This window comes from Desmodus rotundus, chromosome X, assembly GCF_022682495.2.
Source record: "Desmodus rotundus isolate HL8 chromosome X, HLdesRot8A.1, whole genome shotgun sequence".
Classification (NCBI taxonomy): Eukaryota; Metazoa; Chordata; class Mammalia; order Chiroptera; family Phyllostomidae; genus Desmodus; species Desmodus rotundus.
The window spans coordinates 4,672,060-4,696,179 of record NC_071400.1 but is presented as its reverse complement, the minus strand read 5'-3'; the positions used below and the strand labels follow the sequence as shown (position 1 = coordinate 4,696,179).

The window sequence follows — 24,120 nt, the reverse complement described above, 5'->3', positions numbered from 1 at the left end:
TGCACGTGTGTGTGTGTAGATGTATGGTGGTAGTGGTGGTAGGTTGTTGCTTGGAAAATACAAATGGAGGATTCTCAAAAGCTCAGATTTCCCTTTGTAGGACCCAATAGGAAAGAATCACTAGAAGTTCCAGTGATGTAGACTGAATGAAGTAACCAAAGAGTAAGGGATGACCAGACAAGGGGGATTGAATTTGGGAAGCACAGGGTCTTGGCAGAATTCCATATGGTAATGGCAAAGGTTAAAATGCTAGAGTTTCTTCTTAGTCCTTGCAGAGCCCCAGATCATGTGTATGTAATCACCCCTTGGCAAGCATATGGAGGAAATAATGTCTCTCTTTGGAATCTTACTCCACTTCTCTGCAAAGCTCACCCCTCTCCAATCAAGGCATCTCTTATCCCTCTAGTTAAAAAGAAAGCTAAAATTAGATGTTATTTACAAGTCAGGATAAATTTGTTGGATGCATTTCTCCTTTTGGAGGTGTTTATATTTTCAAAGCTCAGTAGACTGTGGACAGTGCGAAACCTAGACGTAGACTGCTGGTGGACTTATAGTTACTCCAGGACCTGTGAAGAGAAGCAATTAAGCTTCCTAGGAGGCTTGCTGTCATTCTCTTGTATGTCAGGGGTCTCTATTAATTGAAAGTCATTAAAAAGTTCAACCTGAAAAACTTAAGTTTCCCTTAAAAAATAAATAAAAGATCCCTTATGTGCACTAATGGGAGGCTTCCCCACCAAAAAGGTTGAGCTGTAGGAGAAAGTGATTCAGAACAGAGGAAAGAATAAGGGTCATCAAGGAACATGTATAAAGGACCCATAGACAAACCAAAGGGGAGTAGGATTGAGGGTGGGAGGTGGGGGTCGGTGGGGCAGGGAAGAGTTGGCGGGGGGGAATGGAGACAACTGTACTTGAACATCAAAAAACAAAAAGAAAAAAGATGCTAAAATTAAAAAAATAAAAAGTATTATGCTAAATGAAATTTCTTTAGAGAAAGACAAGTACTGTGCAATGTCATTTATATGTGGAATCTAAAGAACAAAATAAACAAATAAAACACAAAAAGACTCATAGATACAGAGAACAGACTAATGGTTTCCAGAGGGGAGGGGTGTTGATGGACTCGGTGAAAAAGGTGAAGGAATTAAGAAGTAGAGATTGGAAGTAACAAAACAGTCATGGGGATGTAAAGCATAGCATAAGCAATATAGTCAATAATGTTCTAATAACTATGTATAGTGTTAGGTGGGTACTGGTAATATCGGGGGGGGGGGGCCTTGTAAAGTATATGATTATCTAAGCACTATGCTGTACACCTGAAAGTATTATAAAATAATATTGAGTGTAAACTTTAATAGAAAATATTTTTAAAAGAGTTTTTCCAATATGAGAAATGGGGGTATATTCCCCCATGACAGCCTTATCCAGCTGAGCAGGCAGTAGTTAACACTAGGATGCTGAATTTTACATAGGCCAGAAATGTGCATCTCTTCTCCGTAGGCCCACCAGAAAGAAAAACATCCCCAGACTGGAGGGAGCAGACTCATCCCAAAGGTCACCCCCAACCTCTAAGTCTTGTGGAGGAAACCTAAAATAAACATATCCTGGGACATCAAAGACCAGAGAGCCTTACTGACTCCAGAGAAAGTCAAATCAATACCCTAGCAGGGGGAGAAATTTCTTCCTTCACCATTGAACCTCTAACCCCAGGCAGAGGAGGGAGGGGGATGCTCATGTGACTTGTGCTGAAATAGGGAAGGAAGGGAAATGTGAGATGGGACTGGGAGTCCAAGTAAGAGATATAGGGAAGGAAGGGAGCTGAGCAGGCACAGACACTGGCAGCAATCAAGAGTTCAAGACTCTTTGACAGCAGGAGCCTGGAAGAAAGGACAGAAGTTGCTCTGGCTGTGATGGGGCTCTTACTGGGCCTGCTGCTCCTGGACAACCTAATTGTGGTCACCTATGGTAAGGAAGAAAATGGTGGCCTGGATGCCACTGCTGACACAGACAAAAGGCTGGGAAGGGGAGGTTGGATTGAATGTCTACTGAGGAAAGCCTATTTCTTAATGAGCAGGTGAGTTTCTCAGCCAATAGTGCAGACTTTCTCAGCTTTGAACAGAAGGCAGGGAGATAGTTGAAGGCTAATGAAGAAGCCATGAGGTAGGTTTCCATAGAAATTGAAAAGGATCCTCTCTTAGAAAGTATCCACATAATCTTATAGTACTTGTTTTATCTCAGGGACATTCAGAAGGTACCCAATGCCAACCAAATCCCTCCTCCATCTGATGTCTTTCAACTTAAATTCTACCATTTAAGGTAGAATTCTACCATAACTTCAGAGTCTGATCCCGGTTAATACACATATCCCCCACAGAAAGAATGCTCTTGAAGAGCTAGATGGGACCTTAAAAGTAAGCTACGTCCATCCTTCACTGTAATGAACAAGTGTTCAGAATATCTGGTCACATAGTTCCAGTGGCTAATAATTCACTTCCCCAGGCCATCTAGTTTATACAGGAGCATCTCCAACTGTTAGAAAGTTCTTCCTCATGTTCAAGTAAATCCACTTCTCTGTGGCTTCTATCCAAAGGTCCCAGCTCTGTTTCTTGTAGACACACTGATTGTATCTGCTTCCTCTATACTGTGACAGCCCTTTACATTTCTGAGAACAGACATCATGCCCCCTTGACTCTGCTTCAAGCTAAACAGCCCCAGATCCTTCAACTCGTCTTCATAGAACTTGCTTTCTTACCACTTTCTGGAGTAACTCACTTCCCTGTGGTTATGGCCCAGTTTGTCTGGGCTACTTGTGGGAACTTAACGCTGGACACATATCCCAAAAGAGGTTTGACTATCCCATAGTAGCATTATTTCCTTGGGTCTTCCTCCATCTTTATTTATGTCCCTGAGAATTGAGATAGCCTTTTAACAAACTAACACTAATAGCTAAATGCAACCATGATAGGTCAAATGGGTTCTTGCTGAACCCCTGCTTGTTCCATATTCTTACAGTGAGAGGCTGGAGGGTGTTAGCGTGGTGTCATTTGGTCAGAATGAATGCAGCTTTTCATAGCTGACTCATTTTAGACTATCCTATCCTAGGGCTCCGTGATCCATCAAATTCTAGAACCTCAAGATAGAATTAAGTGGCCTGAGAGGGAAAAGCATTACTGGCACAATTAATGCTTCTAAACATAGTGTTCTTTCTACAACTACAATATTTCCATTTTTTAGAGTACACTTCCCTACCTTCTTCAAATGTGTTGGTTTGAGGTGGGACTTGTAGAGGCAGGGCTGGGTCTAATAGAAACAATTTGTAAATGTTAAATTTAAATCATGTGTGGGCATGCACGTGAGAGTTCATATGTGTATTGTTTCCTCCTCAGACTGTTAGGTACTCCATACTTGGGAGCAGTGCTTCCATTTGAGTGGTGGGTCTTACCTTATATACCCAATGTTCATGACATACTGAAATACCAACAACGCCCTCCCTCTCCCTGCATCTTAGTGTCTCCAGTTCATCTGTACAGTGAGGAGATCATCTTGACTGGTCTCAAAGGGCCCTGCCAGCCGGAAAGCTCTGTAGGACTGTGGCTTCACTTCTGAAAAGCCTCTAGGTGCCAGAATCAGCTGTTAAATCTAAGACACATGTTTAAATAATCATAATAAAAATAAATCCTAACATTTGAATTTTATAAACATCTATTATCTGAGTTACTCTTCTACCTAGGAGATACCCCAATAGAGGGAAAGTGGCCAGACACAAGGCTACGGGGTCATGGGAAGATACCACCCTCTGTGCAATGGTGAGAGGAGGAAGATTCAAAAAGGGACCCAGTCTGAGTTCTATAAAGGGGCCCACAACCGGAAAACTAGGTCTTTCCTTTCTTTAGGACTTTTGCTTTTATAAGTCCAGGTCCAGGACCAGAATGGGCCCCAGTACTGTTCCCTCTGTCTCAAGTTAAACCCTTTTCCAACTAAGCCCCTTAAGACCAAGCCCTGGTCTTTCCCCTGAGGGGAGACAATATTTGAAGGAAATCCAATTCTTTCATGAGGAAAAAGAACAAGGCTTTAAAGTTATAGGAAAGACTTTTTAGAAAGTAGCCAGCAGATGGGGGAATTCTTTTTTCAGGCAGTCAGTGGATATTATCCAGCCCTAGGATAACATCACTTCAAACCATGTCAAGTAGGCCCAGGTTAGAGGTTGCTGGCTTGGGCCACAACTGAAGCCCACAAATCCTTAATAAGTTTAGGAACTTAAGAAGGTAAGAAGGCAGCATAGCATCTGAAAGCTTTTATTTTAGACCTCCAAGCCCAGCTCTGCTCATACTATCTGTAACTTTGGATAAGCATCTTCTCTCTTTGGGCCTCAACCTTACACATAGACACCATAAGGGAATGCAACTAAGTGATTTCTAAAAGCCCTTGGATCTATGTCACTCCAGAAATCTCCAAAATACTATCTTGCCTGGTCCCTCAAGACCTATTGTACCAAGTACCTAACCATATGGTAGTTTTCATGGATCCCCTCGGATGTTGAGGTTTTCCTGAAGTAGACTTTTCCTAACCCAGAAGTATTTCTTAATATGGGCAACATTTCACATTGATTGTTATGCCAGTCCTGTTTTTGGAGGTACAGGCTACTGTGTCCTCTCTGGCTGCCCCCAAACCCAGGGATAGCCTATTGCCTCCCTGTAAGTTAATAGATTCCATCAGAGTGGGAAGGATAACTCCTAGCTTGCTCATGTCCTAACTTCTCCTTCAGTTAATTATTAAAGCTGACAATGATGTAGTCCAATTAATCTATTCACCCTGGAGAAAACACAGTGAAGACTTCTATAGGATAACAAGAATCAAGATAAATATGAGAAGTTTCTCTTGAGATATTAGACAGGACTGGCATGCTAGGTACTTTCACACCTATGAGTTCATTTTGTATTCACGATAACCCTTCATGTAAAGTTTATTTTCACCTCTATCTTATTGATAATGACCCAAAGCTCAGACAGGTATAGCAATTTATTCAAGGTCACACAGAAAGATGTAATGGTACAGCAGACCTTGAATTTATACTGGTGTATATACTGGTGTAAGAATACTGGTTATTCTCACTTATCATGCAGTCTTTCACTACCCTCCTGCTTTCACTTGGTGCTCCTACTTAATCTTTCTTTAGATTTTCTGAGTACCACAGAGATTGTTGGAAGGTATAATTCAATGCTATTGTGGTTACCCTCACTTTGGAGATCAGTACATGAGGAATAGTATAATGTTTCTTTTCTTGTGATGCCCTTTGCCTACTGTACTCTTTCTTTATGCTGCTAATGAAGAAGTAGGAGAAGAGGAGAAAAACAAGAAAAAGAAACAGGATGAAGAGAAAAAGATGAATGGATGGGTAGAGGAAAGGAGAAGGGAAGGAAAAGGGAAAAAAACATGTGATTTTTAGAAGTTTGGTTACTAACTATGTCCCATGCCCCTATTCTGAGATGGAAGAGTTGTGTCTGACCTAATTCTAGAAGTGACATCCAGGATTGAGAAATTGAGACTGGCTGTCCATGTTCGTGACAGACAAGAGTAGGCTATGTGAGAATCCCGAGAACTTCCCAGAGAGGGTAATGTGAGGCAGGCATCACGGTTCCCCCAAGGTTGGAGGGAAGACATACATATGCATAGACAAAGGCATTTTTAGCTGCTGCAGATGTCCTTACAGCAGAATGCTGCTTTGTTTCTCACGAGGGCAGTGTGAGAATGCTTTTAAGAAAAAGGGGCAGAGATTTGGGAGGGCTGGAGGAAGATTAGTGGAAAAGAGTCACCCTAGCTCCCAGGTGGATGTGTCATCAATGTCTGCATTCTTCCTCTGTTCCCCATCTTCAGGCCATCCAATCCTTGAAGCACCTGAGCGTGTGATAGGGCCTTGGAAAGGGAATGTGAATATTCCTTGTACCTATGGTCCTCTGCAAGGCTACGCCCAAGTCTCAGTAAAGTGGCTGGTACAACGTGACTCTGACCCAGTCACCATCTTCGTACGTGACTTCTCTGGAGATCATATCCAGCAAGCAAAGTACCGGAGCCGCCTGAACGTCAACAATGAGGTTCCAGGAGATGTGTCTCTCCAACTGAAGACCCTGGAGATGGATGACCGTAGCCACTACACTTGTGAAGTCACTTGGCAGACCCCGGATGGCAACCAAGTGGTGAGAGATGAGATCATTGAGCTCCGTGTCCAAAAACGTGAGTCACTGTTGGGGGTAGGAAAGTGCTGATAGGCAAAGAGCTAATAGAGGACTATAATCTTAGAAAATCCTGAGAAACTCTGAGACATTTGTTAATGTGTACATAGTCTCTCATTAGTTATATGCACTAATAGAAGGCAATAGAAAGACAGAGTATCCTCAAGGTCATCCATTTCATGGCATAAGTTATTTTTTATTTAGTCTTTATCGTATTTTTTTTCTATTGCCATTTAGTCCCCTTATACCTTCCCCCACCTCCCAGCAATCACCACACTGTTGTCCATGAGTGTTTCATGGCATAATTTAAAAAGTACTGAGAAGTGTTCCTGGCTTTCAACCCTACTACTTCAAGTGTCCTAGAAATTCTAGCGTCCATAGCCTTGTTGCCCTTCTTGGGCTCTGGGTCTTAAAACTGATAAAAATGAGTGTATCTTATCGGGATATTGGAGAATGAATTAACATTGTCAGAGAAGCTCTAGGGAAAGGGATAAAACTTAGCCAAGATAAGTGTTGTTGGCTTGACAATTTTACAAATACCTGCCCCTGTAATCCAAAAACTGTAGATAATCCAAAAACTCTACTTGAGCTTAAAGACCTTTTTTTAAGAGTCAGTTGATTTTTAGCTTCAGATAATCCAAAAAAAAAAAAGGTAGTATAAAAGATACCTAATCTTCTAAAGGAAGCCATTTTTATTTATATTGTCCTATTTGCTGCCTCCCACCCACATCAGAAACCCATTTTAGTTCCCTTTGCAGATATAAACATACCCCTATACCCAGAAAGGATGATTCAGCCTTATGTTTCCATATTCTTATAACTTCCCAGAGCCTCCTTTCTTGTCTTCCATTTGCAGTCTCTGTTTCCAAGCCCACAGTGACGACTGACAGTGGCTATGGCTTCACAGTGCTCCAGGGAACGAGGATTAGCCTTCAATGCCAGGCTCGGGGTTCTCCTCCCATCAGTTATGTTTGGTACAAAGAAGAGACTAACAACTCAGAACCTATTATAGTAACAAACTTGGGTACCTTACTCTTCATGGCTGCAGAGGTGGCTGATTCAGGCTACTATTTCTGTACTGCCAAGGGCCGGGTAGGCTCTGAGCAGCGCAGCGACATTGTGAAGTTTGTAGTCAAAGGTGAGCAACACTCTCTTTTGGTGAACATCTCAATGGACCACCTTATGCCAGATATACCTCAGTAGAGTGTCTTTATTTCAAAGAAGAGAGATTGATATGTGTGTGTGTGTGTGTGTGTGCGTGTGTGGATGGGGGCTGGGAGGTATTGATTGTACAATCACAAAGAAAGAAAAATTCTGGACTGGACACAACAGGACTGGAGATAATGCCTGCCATGCTGTAGGTCAAATAGATAAAAGTAAAGGGAAAAGTGATGCTTACTAGGTACATGCCAGATACAATTCACAAGAATTCAACACATGTTTTCTTATTGAATCCTACAACTATCTCATAAGATAGCTATCATTACCCTCATTTTATTTTATCTTGGGGGGTAGTTCTTTTTAATTTTTTATTTATTGATGTCTTACAGAGAGAGAGAAAGAGAGACATTGATTTTTTGTTGTTCCACTTATTTATGCATTTATTGGTTCTTTTTTTAAAATATATTTATTGATTATGCTATTACAGTTGTCCCATTTCCCCCCCCCATTCCACTCCATCCTGCCCACTCCCTCCCTCCCACATTCCCCCCTATAGTTCATGTCCATGGGTCATACCTATAAGTTCTTTGGCTTCTACATTTCCTACGCTATTTTTACCCTCCCCCTGTCTATTTTCCACCTATCATCTATGCTACTTATTCTCTGTACCTTTCCCCCCCTCTCCCCCTCCCACTCCCCTACTGACACACCTCCTTGTGATCTCCATCTCTATGGTTCTGTTCCTGTTCTAGTTGTTTGCCTAGTTTGCTTTTGTTTTGGTTTTAGGTGCGGTCGTTAATAACTGTGAGTTTGCTGTCATTTATACTGTTCCTATTTTTGATCTTCTTTTTCTTAGGTAACTCCCTTTAACATTTCATATAATAAGGGCTGGGTGATGATGAACTCCTTTAACTTGACCTTATCTGAGAAGCACTTTATCTGCCCTTCCATTCTAAATGATAGCTTTGCTGGATAGAGCAATCTTGGATGTAGGTCCTTGCCTTTCATGACTTGGAATACTTCTTGCCAGACCCTTCTTGCCTGTAAGGTCTCTTTTGAGAAATCAGCTGACAGCCTTATGGGAACCCCTTTGTAGGTAACTGTGTCCTTTTCTCTTGCTGCTTCTAAGATTCTCTCCTCTTTAATCTTGGCTAATGGAATTATGATGTGCCTTGGTGTGTTCCTCCTTGGGTCCAGCTTCTTTGGGACTCTCTGAGCTTCCTGGATTTCCTGGAAGTCTATTTCCTTTGCCAGACTGGGGAAGTTCTCCTTCATTATTTGTTCCAATAAGTTTTCAATTTTTTGTTCTTCCTCTTCTCCTTCTGGCACCCCTATAATTCGGATGTTGGAACGTTTCAAGATGTCCTGGAGGTTCCTAAGCCTCTCCTCATTTTTCTGAATTCTTGTTGCTTCATTCTTTTTTGATTGGATGTTTCTTTCTTCCTTCTGGTCCACACCGTTGATTTGAGTCCCAGTTTCCTTCCCATCACTATTGGTTCCCTGTACATTTTCCTTTGTTTCTCTTAGCATAGCCTTCATTTTTTCATTTAGTTTTTGACCAAATTGAACGAGTTCTGTGAGCTTCTTGATTACCAGTGTTTTGAACTGTGCATCTAATAGGTTGGCTATCTGTTCGCTGCTTAGTTGAATTATTTCTGGAGCTTTGAAGTGTTCTGTCATTTGGGCCATTTTTTTTTTTTTTTGTCTTGGTGCTTCTGTTACTTAAAGGGGCGGAGCTTTGGGTGTTCCCCAGGGCAGGGTAACGCTGGTTGCTGCACTGTGATGCTGTACGTGGGGGAGGGGCTGAGAGGGAGCAATGGCGTCCGCTCCACTCTCTACTGGATTTCTGTCATCACTCCCTCGGCTACCCACAATCAAATGGGGTCCCTCTGGTTCTGATTCCCAAGTGGGTGGGCTTGTGCATGCCCTATGCCCCTGTGGGTCTCTCCGACGACCTCTCCCGTGAGGCTGGGAGTTTCTCCTGCTGCCACCTCATCCCCCACGGGTGTTTTCAATTAGAGGTTTGAGGCTTCATTTTCCCGAGCTGGAGCCCTGGGTTACGTGGTCTGCTTCGCTCCCCCACGGTTAGTCCCAGTTTATCTGTGCGCGAATGTGGGGCCATGGGGTGCTACCCGCCACTCTGCCTGCCCTGTTCTCCGCCAGTCTGAGTCCGGCCCTCTTGGTTTATCTGTGCGCGAATGTAGGGCCGCAGGTTCTGCTAGTGGTCAGACTGCCTGCCCCATTCGTCCCACACTCTGCCAGTCTCGGTCCCACCACGGCCACGCGAGTCCTCTCCGCCCCGGTGCCCGTCTCCGCCCCTCCTACCAGTGTGGATGAATGTTTCTTTTTTATTTCCTTGGTGTCGGACTTCCTTGCCATTCGATTTTCTGTCAGTTCTGGTTGTGTGAGGAGGCGCAGTGTGTCTAACTACGCTGCCATCTTGGTTCCATTTTGTTCCTTTTTGAGATTTTTCCTGTTCTTTTGTTTTGGACATGTTTCTTTGTCTCCTTATTTTGTCTTCCTCTCTGTGTTTGTTTCTATGTATTTGGTAGATCTATTATGTCTCTCAGTCTTGGTAGGGTGGCCTTATGTAGTGTCCTGTGGGGCTAAGTGGTACATTCTTTCTGATCACCTGGGCCAGGAGCTCCAGCAGTGTCTCTTGTGTGGGTTACGTGAGCCCTGCTGTTGTCGTTGAGTCTTGATGCTTTTCGCCCATCTGTGAGTATAGGTTGACCCTTATGAAGACTGACGCTGACCACAGTGTATAAGCCGCTATGAGATGAAGTGTAATTTGCCTCAGCAGGGACTGTTGCCTGCTGAGGCCTCCCTTTGGTTATGTTGTTTGTGGAGCTAATCAGGTAGTTTTCTGCTGTGATATGAAGCCAACCATTGGGTGTGTTGGTTCTGAGGCTGCTCGGGAGAGACTCACATGCAGGTCAATACACTGCCTGTGAACGTACCTGGGCTTCCTGTTAGGAGCTACATGTGATCCATGGTTGGTAACTGCTTTGCTGAGCCTGGATGGATGTCAGTTAGGCCAAGCTGCATACAGGGTCCTGCTGCCATCAGTAACAAGCCTGGGAAAGTTCAGCAAAAAGCCCAAGGCACCCAAGATCTGCTGCCACTTGCTGGCTGCTCATTAAACTCAGCTTCTGCAAGAGCCTCAGGCAATACATGAGTTATATAAAGCAGGTTCTCAGTGAGTCACCAGGTAGGGGCAAGTGGTCTTCACCAGGTTAATATAGATACAAACTTGGCACCAGTGCTGGGTTAGAAGCCACTCAGCAAAAGTTTCAGTGTACACCAAGCCCAGTTGCCATCCCTTGGGTCCTGCGGACCTTTGTAGTAGAACAGTGTTTCAGGGTGTCATCAGGGTGGGGCCAGTAGTGTTCATCAGGGTAAAACATATTAATATTTGGGCCTGTGGAAGGAGAGCTCTGCATAGGAACAATGGGGCCTGTTGAGAGTTTTTCTGGAAAGACTGCATATGGACCCACTCTAGCTGCCACCAGTTCATCCTCCAGCCAGGTTCAAGCTTGTCAAGTCAGGGCCTCAGGGGGTCAGCAGGGTGAGACTAATGTAGTCTCCCAGGCTGATGCCATTTTGGGGGTGGGGGCTGACCCAATACAGAAAAGGTGGTGCTGATTTGGCACATGGGGAAAAATGGCCCTCACTCTACAGCCACATAACTCTGTCTCTCCTTGTATGTCTCTGACACTCCCTCAGTTTGCCTGAAATCCTTCAAGAGTTTTTCAACAAAGATTGCAACCAAGACCCAGGCTGTGGGACACCAACAGATCCCTCTGTCAGGAGCACGCTTTAGAGTGTGGAACCTCAGGGAGGTGGCAGGGTTGGGATAGGGCATATTCCCATACTAATGCTATATGCAGGGGTGTGCTATAACTAGGAAAGATGGCATCGTGGGTGGTGTGGGTGAGGGACTCAGCACAAGGACATTGGTGGCTATCTTTCCAGCCCTCTCCACAAAACCCAATCTCTCCCTGTATGACTCCAGTCTCCTCTGAGTTGATGACCCTCTTCTAGAGCCCAGGGTGAGTGCTCATGAGCGAGATTTTTTTGTGCTGGCCCTTTAAGAGGACACCTGGGTTTCCAGCAGTCTTCCTCTCACCTGGGCAGACAGGATCCCCTCTGATTTTCACAGCTAAATATTATGTGGGCTCTTCTTTCCAGCACTGGTTCCCTAGCCTGGGGAGCCTGGCATGGGTTGAGAACGCTCACTCCTTCAGGGAGACCTCTGCAGCTAAGATATCCCTCCGGGTTCTCAATACCTCAGGTGACTGTGGGGCCAGCCCCTTTTTGCACCTCTTCCCCTTTTACCAGTCTTCATGTGGCTTATTCTGCATATCCTTAGTTATAAAACTTGTTCAGCTAGTCCTCAGATGGTTATCCAGTTTAATTGTTTTATAATTTAGGTCTAATTTTGATACGGTTCTAGGAGGAAGTGAGTATAACTTCCACCTCCTCTGCCACCATCTTGGATCCCTCTATATATGTTAAATTAAAAAAGCTTTCTTTCTATCTGTTGCTCCATCTCTATGGCCACTACCAACCTCATGAAACAGGCAGTTTCTGATGGAAGTTCTTCCCAATTTACCACAATATAACTTTGTAAATTGGAGTCATTACTGACCTCCAAATTGCCAAAGCTCAAGACCTCTCCATTCACACCTATCCTCCTCAACTTCTCTGTAGCAGTGGGCCCTGTTAAACATTCCTTCCTCTTCAAGCTCTTTCAAACACTATTATCAACACCACTACTCTATTTTGGTTCTCCTAAGACATATCTGAATGATTCTTCTTAGACTCCCTGGTTCTTCCTTCATTCCTACTTTGATCATAAGTTTTCCCAAAGACTGAATTATCCTTCCTTTCTTCCTATTTCCCTATAGCACTTTATCAGGATGCATAATCTTTTTTTCTGAACAGTTTCAACAGACTTTTAAATAAACTTCCCATGCCCATCTATTGTCACCAAACCATCAATTTATCAGCATATATTACCTATTTTATGTTGTTAGGTGTAAAATTCATTACTAGTTCTCCAGTCCAGGAAAGTATGTGGCACGAAGGAGGTACTTAATGAATGTTTGTCAATAAGTGGACAAAATATGCTTTCCATCACTTTGAATATTTCATGTCAATCCCTTCTGGCCTAAAATGTTTTTGTTGAGAAATCAGAAGACAGTCTTATGGGAGCTCCTTTGTAGGTAACTAATGGCCTTTCTGTTATGGCTTTTATTGTTCTTTGGCTTTGAGCTTTGCCATTTTAACTATGATGTGTCTTGGCCCTGGCTGGTATGGCTTAGTGGGTTGAGTGCCAGCCTGTGAACCAAAGGGTCGCCAGTTTGATTCCCAGTCAGGGCACATGCCTGGGTTGCCAGCCAGGTCCCCAGCAGGGGGGCGTGCAAGAGCCAACCACACATTGATGTTTCTCTCCCTCTCTCCCTCCTTTCCCCCCCTCTAAACATAAATAAATTAAAAAATTTTAAATAATTATGATGTGTCTTGGTGTGGGACTTTTTGGGTCCTTCTTGTTTGGGACTCTGCACTTCCTGGGCTTAGTGTGTCTTTTTTCTTTACCAGGTCAGAAAAGTTTACAGTCATTATTTCTTCAAATAACTTCTCTATCTCTTGATCTCTCTCTTCTTCTGGTATCCCAATGATACAGATGTTGTTACACTTCATTTGTGTCAAAGGTCCCTTAAACTATCTTTGTTTTTTTAATTTTTTTTTCTTTTGCTGCTCTGATTGGTTGTTTTTTTCTACTTTGTCTTCCAAATTGCTGTTTCAATCCTCTGCTTCATCTAACTTACTGATTATTCCTTCCAGTGTATTATTTATTTCAGATATTGCATTCTTCATTTCTGACAGGTCCATAGTTATGGTTTCTATGTCTTTTTTCATGCTGTTGAGCACCCTTATAGTCATTACTTTGAATGCTGTTGAGCATCCTTATAATCATTACTTTGAATCCTATATCTGATAAATTTCTTGCCTTTATTTCATTAAGCTCTTCTTCTGGAGAATTCTTTTGTTCTTTCATTTGAAGCCCATTTCATTGTCTCCCTATTTTGGCTGTCTCTTTGTGTTTGTTTTTATGTGTTAGGTAGATCTGCTATGACTCTCAGTCTCGGTAGGGTGGTGTTATATAGTAGGAGTCCCATGGGACCTACTGGCACAGTCTCCCTAATCACTTGAGGTGGGTACTCTAAGAATGTCCCTTGTGTGTGTTATGTGGGCCCTCCTGCTATAATTGAATCCTAATTCTTATTGGTCCATTCATGTGTGGGATTGACCCTCAGGCTGGCTGACTTTGAGGCTCAACCCACAACACAGTGTGCATGCAAGCTGCTGTGCAGATGCTCATCACACAAAGCAGAATTCAATTCAGTGGTTTTGGGTGCCTGCCGAGATCTTCCTGTGGATACGCTGCTTTTGAAGCTTATTGTATCCTGCTCTGCTCTTGTTTGAAGCTGGACACTGGGTATCTTCTGAGCCTCTTTGGAGGGACTCTGTGGGGACCAATGTTATAGATGCTGCCTGTGACTGACCCTGAGCAATGTGTTATGAATTTCTTATGAATCTGGAGCTATCAGTGATCCACACCTCATGGCTCCCTCTGCTGGGCCTGGGTGAGTGCATGAAAGACCAAGCTACACACCAAGGATGGCTTTTACCACCACCAGGCCTGAGAGTGGGTCAGCAAAATTCTCAAACCACCCAGAGATCTGCCTTCACCTACAGGTTGCTTGTTAGGCTTAGTCACTGAAAGAGCCTCTGGCTGTACTCCTCAGCAGGGCTTAAACTCCACAGGGTGGAGAAGAGGGATTCCAGCATGTAGGGCTATCGTTTCTCCCCAGGCTGATGCCATTTGGAGAAGAGTGCAGTGCCCAAGAAAGATGGCTTCTTCAGTATGGGGGAATGACTCAGTATAGGGATCCTGGCAGCTGAACTTTCAGCTCTCTCCCCAGAATCTCCAAACCCAGAATCTCTTCAAACAGCTCTAGTCTGTTTGAAAAAAGAGGCTCAAAACATACCCAGTGGCCTCTGCTGGAGCCCAGGGTGAGTGGCTGTGAACAAAATTTTGTGTTTTGGCCCTTTAGGAGGTTGGCTGTCTCTCTAGCCATCTTTTCCTGGTGGACAGAAATTCTACTGCTTTTCACAGCCAGATGTTATATGAGCATCTTTCCTGGTTCTTGTGCTCTAGGCTAGGGAGCCTGGCTTGGGGCTCAGACCTCATACTTCCCAGGGTGAACCCCCCCCCCCATAGCTCAGATATCCCTCTAGAACTTCATCTGCTTTTCTTGGAAGCCTGGCCAGCCCTCTTGTACCTGTGTACTACCCACCAGTCTCTATGTGGCTTCTTCTGTGTGTTCTTGGTTATAAGGCTTCTCTTCAGCTAGTCTTTGGTTATTCAGGATTATTTTTTCTATAATTTGGTTGTAATCCCCGTTTAGTCCTGGGTGGACATTAGTGTAGCTCCCACCTAATCTGCCATCATCTTAGATCTGCATTCTTCTACCATATATATTTAGTTATTTACTTGGTCATTACCAAAGAGACTGCCATTGATTCTTAATATACTGTAATATAGTTTGGATTATGCCCACTTAATTTCAATAGCATAAAAAACTTTGTTTCTAAATAACTATATTCTTCCTTTTATGCTGTTACTGTAACAGATTATATTTTATACATTATAATCACATCAACATAGATTTATAATTATTGCTTTATGTAGTTGTTTTTTAAAACAGAAAAAAGTGTTACAAAAATACATTTACAATCTATACTTATGCAGTTTTATTTACTGATGCTTTATTTCTTCACATTGATTCAAGTCACTATCTAGTGTCTTTTCATTTCAGCCTGAAGAATTTTCATTAAAACTTCTCATAAGGCAGATCTGGTAGTGATAAACTTTCCCAGCTACTGTTTATCTTAATGTCCCTTAATTCCTTCTTCATTTTTTGAAGGGTAGGTTTACTAAATATAAAATTGTTGATGGGTATGTGGGGGGTTTTTGAGTACTTTAAATATGTCATCTCAGTTTCTTATGGCCTCCATTATTTCCAGTGAGACATCAGCAATTAATCTTACTGAGAATCACTTTGTATAATGACTTACATCTCTCTCTTGCTGCTTTCAATATTGTTTCAGTACAGGTTTTGACTTTCATTATGTGTCTAGGTTTGGGTCGTTTTCCTACCTACAGTTCATTGAGCTTCTCTACCTGCAGATTAAATATTTTTCATACAATTTGAATTATTTGACATTATTTTCTAAAATATTATGTCTACCCTGGCTAGATTGCTAAGTTGGTTGGAGCACCATCACATACACCAAAAAACTTGCGGGTTTGATTCCCCACTCAGGGTGTGTATGAGAAGAAACTGATCAATGTTTCTCTCTCACATTGTTGTTTCTCTCTCTCTCTCTCCCCCCCCCACCCCCTTCTGCTGTCTCTAAAATCAATAAACATATCCTTAGGTGAAGATTAAAACATAAAATATTATGCCTGCCTTTTTTTAAATCTTTTTTTCCCCTAGAACTCCCATTGCCTGTATTTTGGTATACTTGATGAAGCCCTACAGATCTCTGAGGAGCTGCTCATTTTTTGTCATTCTTTTTTTTTTTCCTGTTCCTTGAAGTGGCTCATTTCAATGGTCATATCTTCAAATTTACTGATTCTTTTTCTGCCTGTTAAAATTTGCTCTAGTATATTTTTTCTCCCCACTAGTAATTTTTTCCTTTTAATTATTGTGCTTTTCAACTCCAGTATTTCTAGGTGGTTCCTGTTTTATAATTTGTCTCTTTATTGATTTTCTTTAATTGGTTTGAATTATGCTCATTCTCTTAGTTCTTTAGACATGATTCTCTGTAGTTTTTTTAACATATTTAAAATAGTTGTTTTAAAATATTTTTCTAGTACTTCCAATATCTGTGTTTCCTCAGGGATCATTTCTACTTATTTTATGCCTGTGAATAAGCAATACTTTCTAGTTTCTTTTCATGTCTCATATTTTCTTTGAAAACTGGACTTTTTAAATATAATTTGGCAACTCTGCAAATCTGATTTTTTTCTCTCTCTTACCAGCACTTGTTGTTGGCACTACTTGTTATAGTAGTTGCTGTTTGTTCATTTCATGACTATTCTGAACTTATTCTGTATAGTCTTCTATATTCTTTGTCATGAATGGCCACTACATCTCTACTGTGTTACCCTAGTGGCATGCTAATAACTGAAAAAAGATTTCCTTAAATACCTAGAACCACGAAATTTCCCTGTCTTTATTAAAGGGCTCTATTGCCTTTTAAAATTATGTCTTAAACACCTACCTAGGAAGTTTATAACTGTCTCATAGCCTTCATTTCCTGCCTTTCAGAGCCTTCAGGCTAGGCAAAGGTAAAAACTTATGGTCTTCTCATGTATTTCCTGAGTATGTGCACAGCTCTATGCATGTGTGTTTTTCAAAGTCCCTATGGATATCTCATTCCTCAGTTTTTAAAAAAAGAATTCTTTTGTTACACTCTTGTTTCTGTCAACTGTTATTCATTTCATCAAGCAGCTGTGTGACAAATTCTTCTCCCTGGGGAGAGTTTTCGCACTGACTGACCAATATAGACAAGCCTTTTGAATCAAGTCTTTTAAGAAACTGTTACACAAGTCAAATAATGACAATTGTTTGGGAATTAAATCTTTTCTGCTTACTCTAGCACCTGGAATTCGATCTTATTTCAGGGCTACAACTGGACTGTTGAGAGGTAATGGGGCTAAGATAAGTTAAAATGCCATGAAACGGGCAAGTTATTAACAAGAATGGGGAGTTTTCCTCCCATAAATGCTCCCTGGGATGATGCAAGCATTTGGCTAATTTCCAAAATTCTGAAAAAGAAGCTGATTATAGAAATTTTGCCAGTTATTTGTGCATTTGTGATAGGTAAAATATTCAGAGGTTATTACTCTACCATTTCCACTGACATTACCCACAGCCACCTTCTTTGTAATACTCCCTAAGTCTTTCTCAAGAGAATAAACAGCCAAAAATTAGTTAACATTACTAAATCCAAAGTCTGTTTTTCCCATCCAATTTGAAAAACCCTCTGCACTCTACCTATGCATTTCTTTTGTGTCTACAAATCCTGGGTTAATAATGCTGCCCTAGAATGATTTTAAGTATAAAGAGGTAACACACAAATTTTTACCATCATGAGAGAATTGTTGAGATATGTCCAATTATGGCCCTTACTGGCCTTTACCTACTTTCCAATTTTTCTAGGTCATTCAACTGTTCTCTCAAGGGTATTGGTAACCTTGACTGAGCTCCTTTTCCTTTACAGAGTCCTCAAAGTCACAAACAAACAAGAGTGAGGCACCTACAACCATGCAATACCCTTTGGAAAGTAAGTTTTACTGGGGTTGTTTTGAACTGAGAGGTCTGAAATGGTGTCATGAAAGCCAAGGGAGAGTGCCCAATATCATTAGATAGTGAACAAGAGGTCACTGGGTTCCTCAGAGAGAACATAGCAATAATGTAATAAAAATAAATGAAAGATAGTAAGGATTTAAGGGCTATGAAAAACTGGAACCATGAATATATATATTCTTCTTTGTGAAAACTTCTGAAGCAAAAGTAAGGAGATAGAATAATCCCATGGGAAATGAAAAAACTGAAGACTTCTGCTCATAGACTCACTTGCTGTGGGACTTTGAACATGTTGCCTCCCCTATTTGGACCTTCTTCCCACTTCCAAAAGTAATAAACTAAGGTACTTCACCTGCTAGTACAAGTAATCAATGACATGGCCAGAAATTCTGGGAAGCTCAGTACAGATGTCTAGAGAAGGATCCCAAACTTTGCAGTTGCTGTCCACATTCCAGCTCCTGGATGGAAGAGCGTTCTCAGTTCCTAATAGCCTGTTTTCATAGGAACACTCACAGTGAATTCATCTGGGGCCTGGACCACTGAAGTGCATAGCTACCTTGGGGATACCAGTGCTGGGTCAGGTAAGGGCAATGTCACAACTCCTATTCATTCTTTTTGGCTTTGAATTTTGCAACTGACACTTTCCATGACATACCTTGTTCTAAGGAAATTCATCTCTGCAACAATTACTTGCTATGGTTTACAGTTTAGACAATGGTGAAAGACCCTGGAGATGAGAAGGGTAGGTGGGCTGGAGAGGGAGAGATATAGATCCAGGGATGAGCAAAGTCAGAGTGGGGTTAAGGGAAGTGGTAGATGTGTTCTTAGTTGGTTCTTTATTGTCATACTTTACAAACATTTTAAACAAGAAGAAAAATGGGTCCATGATCTCACTCAGCTTTCTTAAAGAGGCCACAAAGGATAATGGAAGGGCCTCATTACTGGGGTTCTTCACCAGAGTTCACCAAGCACCTTGCAACTGACTTCTGATTCCTCCAAAATTTCAAAGATCCCTAAGTCATGGTCTCAGAGATCCAAATCACAAGAAGAAGCTCTTTTATGTTTTAACTGCAGCTGATGGTGAGCTGGTATGCACTACTATGACTTCATTATTTTTTTAATTTATTATTTTTAGATTTTTATATATTTATTTTTAAAGAGAAAAGAAGGGAAGGAGAAAAAGAGGGAGAGAAACATCAATGTGTGATTGCCTCTCACACGCCCCCTACTGGGGACCTGGCCCGCAACCCAGGCATGTGCCCTGACTGGGAATCAAAGTGGCGACCCTTTGGTTCACAGGCCTGCGCTCAATCCACTGAGCTACACCAGCCAGGGACGATTTTTAAATAATAAAATAATTTATACTAGTTGATCATTTGATACTTCTCTTAACTTCTGAACTCATTATCACTGGAGTTGCCCTGGACTATTTCTCAGAACTCACCAGACCACCCCATGGTCCTTCAACAAAAATATTGATGCCTAGCATTGCAGGGGTCCTGTAAGACTCCTAGTCTATAATAGGCATCTATTTTGATTGGTTTGTATTAGTTCAATGACTATCACTCTTGATCTCATCCTCTAGCTAGCTAGCTATAATTCATGGTGGACTTCTTAATACTCCTGTACTTCTGCACTCCAGGTTGCAGAGCTTCTTGGATGTCTCTGATCATAGCCCATCCCTAATTGGCGTGCCACCTTTGGCTTGAAGGCTTCTGTAACTGCATGCCTCTCCAGGGCAATATCCAGTGGTAGAAGGGAGATTATAAGATGCCTCTTAGAGAGTTGGTTTGGCAAAATGAGAAATTAATCCTGTGCAGAATAGGGATTCTCAGAAGTTGGGTCTGTGCCTTACATCCTCTATCAAGTTTTTCACTACTTAACTCCCTCCAAGGAGGAATCTTCCTTTTATCTGTGTCAGTTTATAGCTTGGGTTCTCTTGACTCCAACCAGAGATCTGAGGACCACTAATACCAGATGTCTAAGAAAGAATATTTTGGGGTCTGGCAAAAACAAAGCCAGTTGCAGCAGCAAATTCTATGAACATCAGGATTCTTTTACGTATTCCTCTTTATCCTTTGATCCTGCCCGAGATTCAGAATATTGTAGCTACAATATTTAGATAATTAGACATTATCCAATCTTTTCCTTGAAGTTATGGGAAAATTAGGGCCTAGCCAAGAATTTGACTAAAGTCACTGTATTTATTTTTCTATGACTGCTACAAAGATTACCCAAAACTTAGTGACTTAAAATAACACAAATGTATTATCCTACAATTATAGAGATCAGAAGTCTGACACACTTGGCTAAAATCAAGGTGTCAGCAAGGCTGTGCTCTTTCTGGACACTTTGTGACAGAATCAGTTTCTTTGCCCTTATTCAGCTTCTAAAAACTACCTGCATTTCTTGGCTATTGGCCCCCTCACACCATTTTTAAAAGTAGCAATTTCCCTTCCTTAAATCTCTGACTCCTACCTCTTCATCTGTTTCCCTCTTTCACCTTTACAAAACCCTTGTGATTACATTGAGTCCACCCAGATAATTCAAGATAATATCCCTATCTCCATGTCAGCTAATTAGCAACCTTAAATCAATCTGCAACATTAACTTCTCTTTACAACATAAACAGAGTGATTCTGGGAATTTGGATAGGAACATCTTCTGAGGACCAATATTTTGCTTACCATAGCAATACAGCAAGTAAATAACAAATCCAGGACTAGAAGCCCAGTCTAGTCATTTCCTTCAGTTTGTAGACATGATTGGAATAGGTAACCCAGGAGACTCCATGGAAATATGTTTTGAGGAAAAAGAAACCTGAGTACTTGGCCAGAGAGTGTAAAGGAAAGAAATTTATGGTTAGAAGTAATTAACAAAACTCTCAGTATTTTTGTGAAGCTGATAAGTCAGGGTACTACTTTCTCCTCTCTAAGAGAAGGTGAAAACCTCTTGTCTTGGTCCCATGAAAAGCATGGAGGACTATGAGGCCTATGAGCCATCAACCAGTGGGTTTGGAAGAACTTGTTTATATATGAAGTCTCTAGCTTCTCTCAAGTCTTTGTCATAGGAGTGGGATTTTGTTTGTCTCTCTGGCTAACTTAGAAATTTAGGAGAATATAGAAAATGGAAAGAAAGATGTGTGGGTTAGTTTAGCTGATTATTTGGATCTCTGTTTCTGGAAAAAATTTTAACCAAATACCACTTAGTGTTGTTTTGCCTTCTAGGAAAGGGCCTGCCTATCTTTGTCATAATTCTTATCATCTCCCTGTGCTGTATGGTGGTCTTCAGCATGACTTATATCATGTTCTACAGGAAGAAGTCCCAACAGGGTGAGTTATGAGTATGACTGGGTGGCTCTTGGTCATTCATTTATTTTAGCAGCATAGTTGCATATAAACTCTGTACCAGGCACTTTGTTAGGCATTTCAAAGGGTTCCAAGCCTAGTTTGGGAGTGAGGGTAAGGGTAAGTACAGACAGACATGAAAGCCAACAATAACAATACAACTTATAAAAATTAATTTACAAATCTTTGGTATGCAACATAGTACAGCAATCTCTGTAATGGGTTGTCTAATGAGGATAAAAGAGAAGGAGAAATCAGAATCTTTGGCTTCAAGTTGCTTACAATTTATTTAGGGGATTTAATGTAGAAGCATGGAGTTTATCAATAATGATACATAGCAATAAAACCTATAGACTCAAAGCCTGGAATTCAATACAATAATTTGTTGTGGTGTAATGTATACATTTCCAGTTGAAAGATTATAAGCTTCTAGAGAACAGTACAAAAAGACTTTCATCTTTGTACCAAACTAGACTTTGGAATATAGATATTCCAAATATTCCAAACTTGCATGGAATATAGATATTTCTCCTAGGGGGAAATGGTGACCCACTTCAAGATCTATTTCTGGACTTTCCTGGGTGAAGGGTTGGGATGAGTGCATTTGGGAATGGCATAAGCCATGGTTCCTGACATCACACTAATTCAGCCCCTTCTGTCTGGTCTCTGGCCTGGCTGCCAATTTTCCCACAGGGACTCCCTGGGTATCTTAGTCAAGATTCCTGGGTGGGAAGTGGATTCAGGTACAGTGTCCCTCTCCCTACCACACTGAACTACTGCTCTAGCCCAGTGTCCTAAGTCACAGTACGCTAAAGAGGACAGTTACTAAGTGTGCTTTCTCTTCCTTTCCCTGAGAAATCTATATCCCTGTTTCAACTCACCTTCCAGTTGCTGGAAAGCTGTACTTATTGATATACCCCTCTATGTCTCCTCTTCCCCTACCCTTTGACTGGTACCCAAAGTCCATGCTTAGCCCTTGTCCACTCCCCATGGAGATTTCTGACCTGATTTCTCCTTCTTTTCTAGATCATGTCTATGAAGTCTTCAGGTAAGATAGTTTCTCCTCTTTTATCTTCTCCTTCCATGCCCTCAATTCTATAGGTCATTGGCATGGAGGAAAGGGGGTTTGGCACAAACGCAATCCTATGCCCAAAGGCCTTCAGGATCAGGGCACAGATTTCTTCCCTCTCTGAAGCACTTCCTGAAGTTCTGTCATGGCCCACAAAATGCACAGGATAATTCAGCCTGTGGGTCAGTTGACAAGAATTGGGGCACAAGGGTGGGAAACCAGAGTCCCAGCCTCAAGTGCCTTCTTATGTGTGGTGGGCTCTTGGGCCGCAGGGTGAATTCCAGGGAGGCCAGTAACTCTGGTGAAACAATGAGGGTGCCTATCTTCGAAAGTGGCTGCTACAGTGAAGATCCAGCTTCCTGGACCCGGGCCAATGACTACTCTGAGGAACTCTGGCTGGACCAGGAGTACCAGATCATTGCCCAGATGAATGGTGACTATGCCTGTCTGCTGAACACAGTTTCCCCGGATCATGAGCTTCTGACCACCGAGGGCAAGAGTGTCTGCTAAAACTGCCATACTAGGCCAGGGTTTGCTGACATAATTGCCTTTTAACCTCTGTTTCTTGTATGGCCTCCCCTCTTCCTGGATAGCCCAACATGTCTTAACTGCCAACATTGGGATCCCTAGGTGTGACTGGCTTTGCCTAAGAAATTACCACAGGCATGCAAGCAAGCCTGCTTTTGGGTTAGGTCCCAAGCCTTCTAGAATCCCTGCCTGGGGCTTCTGCTGCTTCTCTCCAAGCACCAGGGGGAAATTCTCATAGCACTAAGACACTACTTAACTTTGGCATATTCTCACCAGAAGACCAGAGGGAGGCTTAGTTTTGCCAGCTCAGAGGACCAGTTATGTCCAGAATCACTTCCTTCTTTCCAAAGCTAGATTGTTTTAAATTGAAATTGTCATGTAACAGGCTAGGGTTCAGTTCTGCTCTTACACTGTGAGTCTAGCGCTCTGATATTCTTTTGGTGCTCAATAAAGATCTAATTATAATAGCAGCCTTGGTTGTATTGGTCTTGTTTCAAGCACCTACCAAGAATGATTAAAATGAGACTAGATGAAATGATTGGGGCCCTGGGAGTGTAAATAGCACCTTTGTTTTTTGGTTTTTCTTCTTCCCACCCATGCCACCCTTACCTCACTTCAGCAGTGGGCCAAGCTAGAACACAATGAATCTTTGGAAAGATAGTATTCAACTGCCTTCCATTATTCCCTTCTCAGTCATCATACAGGGTCCACCTGGATGACTCTTACCAGGTCAATTGAAAACCTGAAAAAAAGGAGCTCATATTCTATCTCAGGAGACTGTGGTTGCAGAGATAAAGGGCTCCCCCTCTTTCCAAAGTACAGATGCACCACCCTCAAGGATATCCATTTTCTGGAACCCTAAAAAACTTGGAATAGTTGTATTCTTCATAGGTCACCCCTATCTCCTGGTCCCTTCTTTCAATGTTGTGTGGAGTTCAAAGCAAATAAGTCTCTCCTCAAGTAGGAGTGGCAAATAGGAGTGTGAGAGTGTGTGTGTGTGTGTGTGTGTGTGTGTGTGTATGCATGTATATGCATATACTTTAAAATCATTCTCTTCTTTGAAGACCTGTTCTGGGAAAGTTCAACACTGCTTCCTCTCCCTCGTGTAATTCATGTGAAATCAACTTCTCCATTCATCATAGAAACTGACATGTTGCCACTTTTGTTTCCAACACAACCCCAAGATCGGCTCAGGTTTCACCAGGAACTTCTCTCCTTTGGGATGATTACAGAAGTCAAAATAGTACACAAAAGTGAACAAGGAGGATTCCTTCACTTCACCACCCCTAAATTGTCAAGCCCATGGTCAAAACCTCAGCATTTTCCTTATCTCCAAATGC

The 24,120-nt window shown here is 42.0% G+C and overlaps 1 protein-coding gene across 3 annotated transcripts; it reads left to right on the top strand.

Moving 5' to 3' along the window:
* The first annotated feature begins 1,809 nt into the window (after positions 1-1,809).
* Positions 1,810-23,250, top strand: VSIG4 (V-set and immunoglobulin domain containing 4). Of its 3 annotated transcripts, none has more exons than XM_045191294.2 (8): positions 1,810-1,962; positions 5,872-6,228; positions 7,084-7,365; positions 17,751-17,813; positions 18,340-18,417; positions 21,064-21,168; positions 22,210-22,231; positions 22,585-23,250. In XM_045191294.2, the coding sequence occupies exons 1-8, from the start codon at positions 1,908-1,910 to the stop codon at positions 22,760-22,762; spliced, it is 1,140 nt and encodes a 379-aa protein (XP_045047229.1). In that variant the 5' UTR covers positions 1,810-1,907; the 3' UTR covers positions 22,763-23,250. The 3 variants fall into 3 exon arrangements, with proteins under 3 accessions (XP_045047229.1, XP_024411021.1, XP_045047230.1); XM_024555253.3 differs by having other exon boundaries at positions 22,525-23,250; XM_045191295.2 differs by lacking the exons at positions 17,751-17,813; positions 18,340-18,417 and having other exon boundaries at positions 22,525-23,250.
* Positions 23,251-24,120: the final 870 nt, after the last annotated feature.

Bases quoted from the DNA above. Each gene is read 5' to 3' on its own strand.
- VSIG4 (XM_024555253.3), top strand. From the start codon at position 1,908: ATGGGGCTCTTACTGGGCCTGCTGCTCCTGGACAACCTAATTGTGGTC. The intron at 1,963-5,871 runs GTAAGGAAGAAA...CCCCATCTTCAG, and splicing joins CCTAATTGTGGTCACCTATG to GCCATCCAATCCTTGAAGCA. The intron at 21,169-22,209 runs GTGAGTTATGAG...CTTCTTTTCTAG, and splicing joins CAGGAAGAAGTCCCAACAGG to ATCATGTCTATGAAGTCTTC.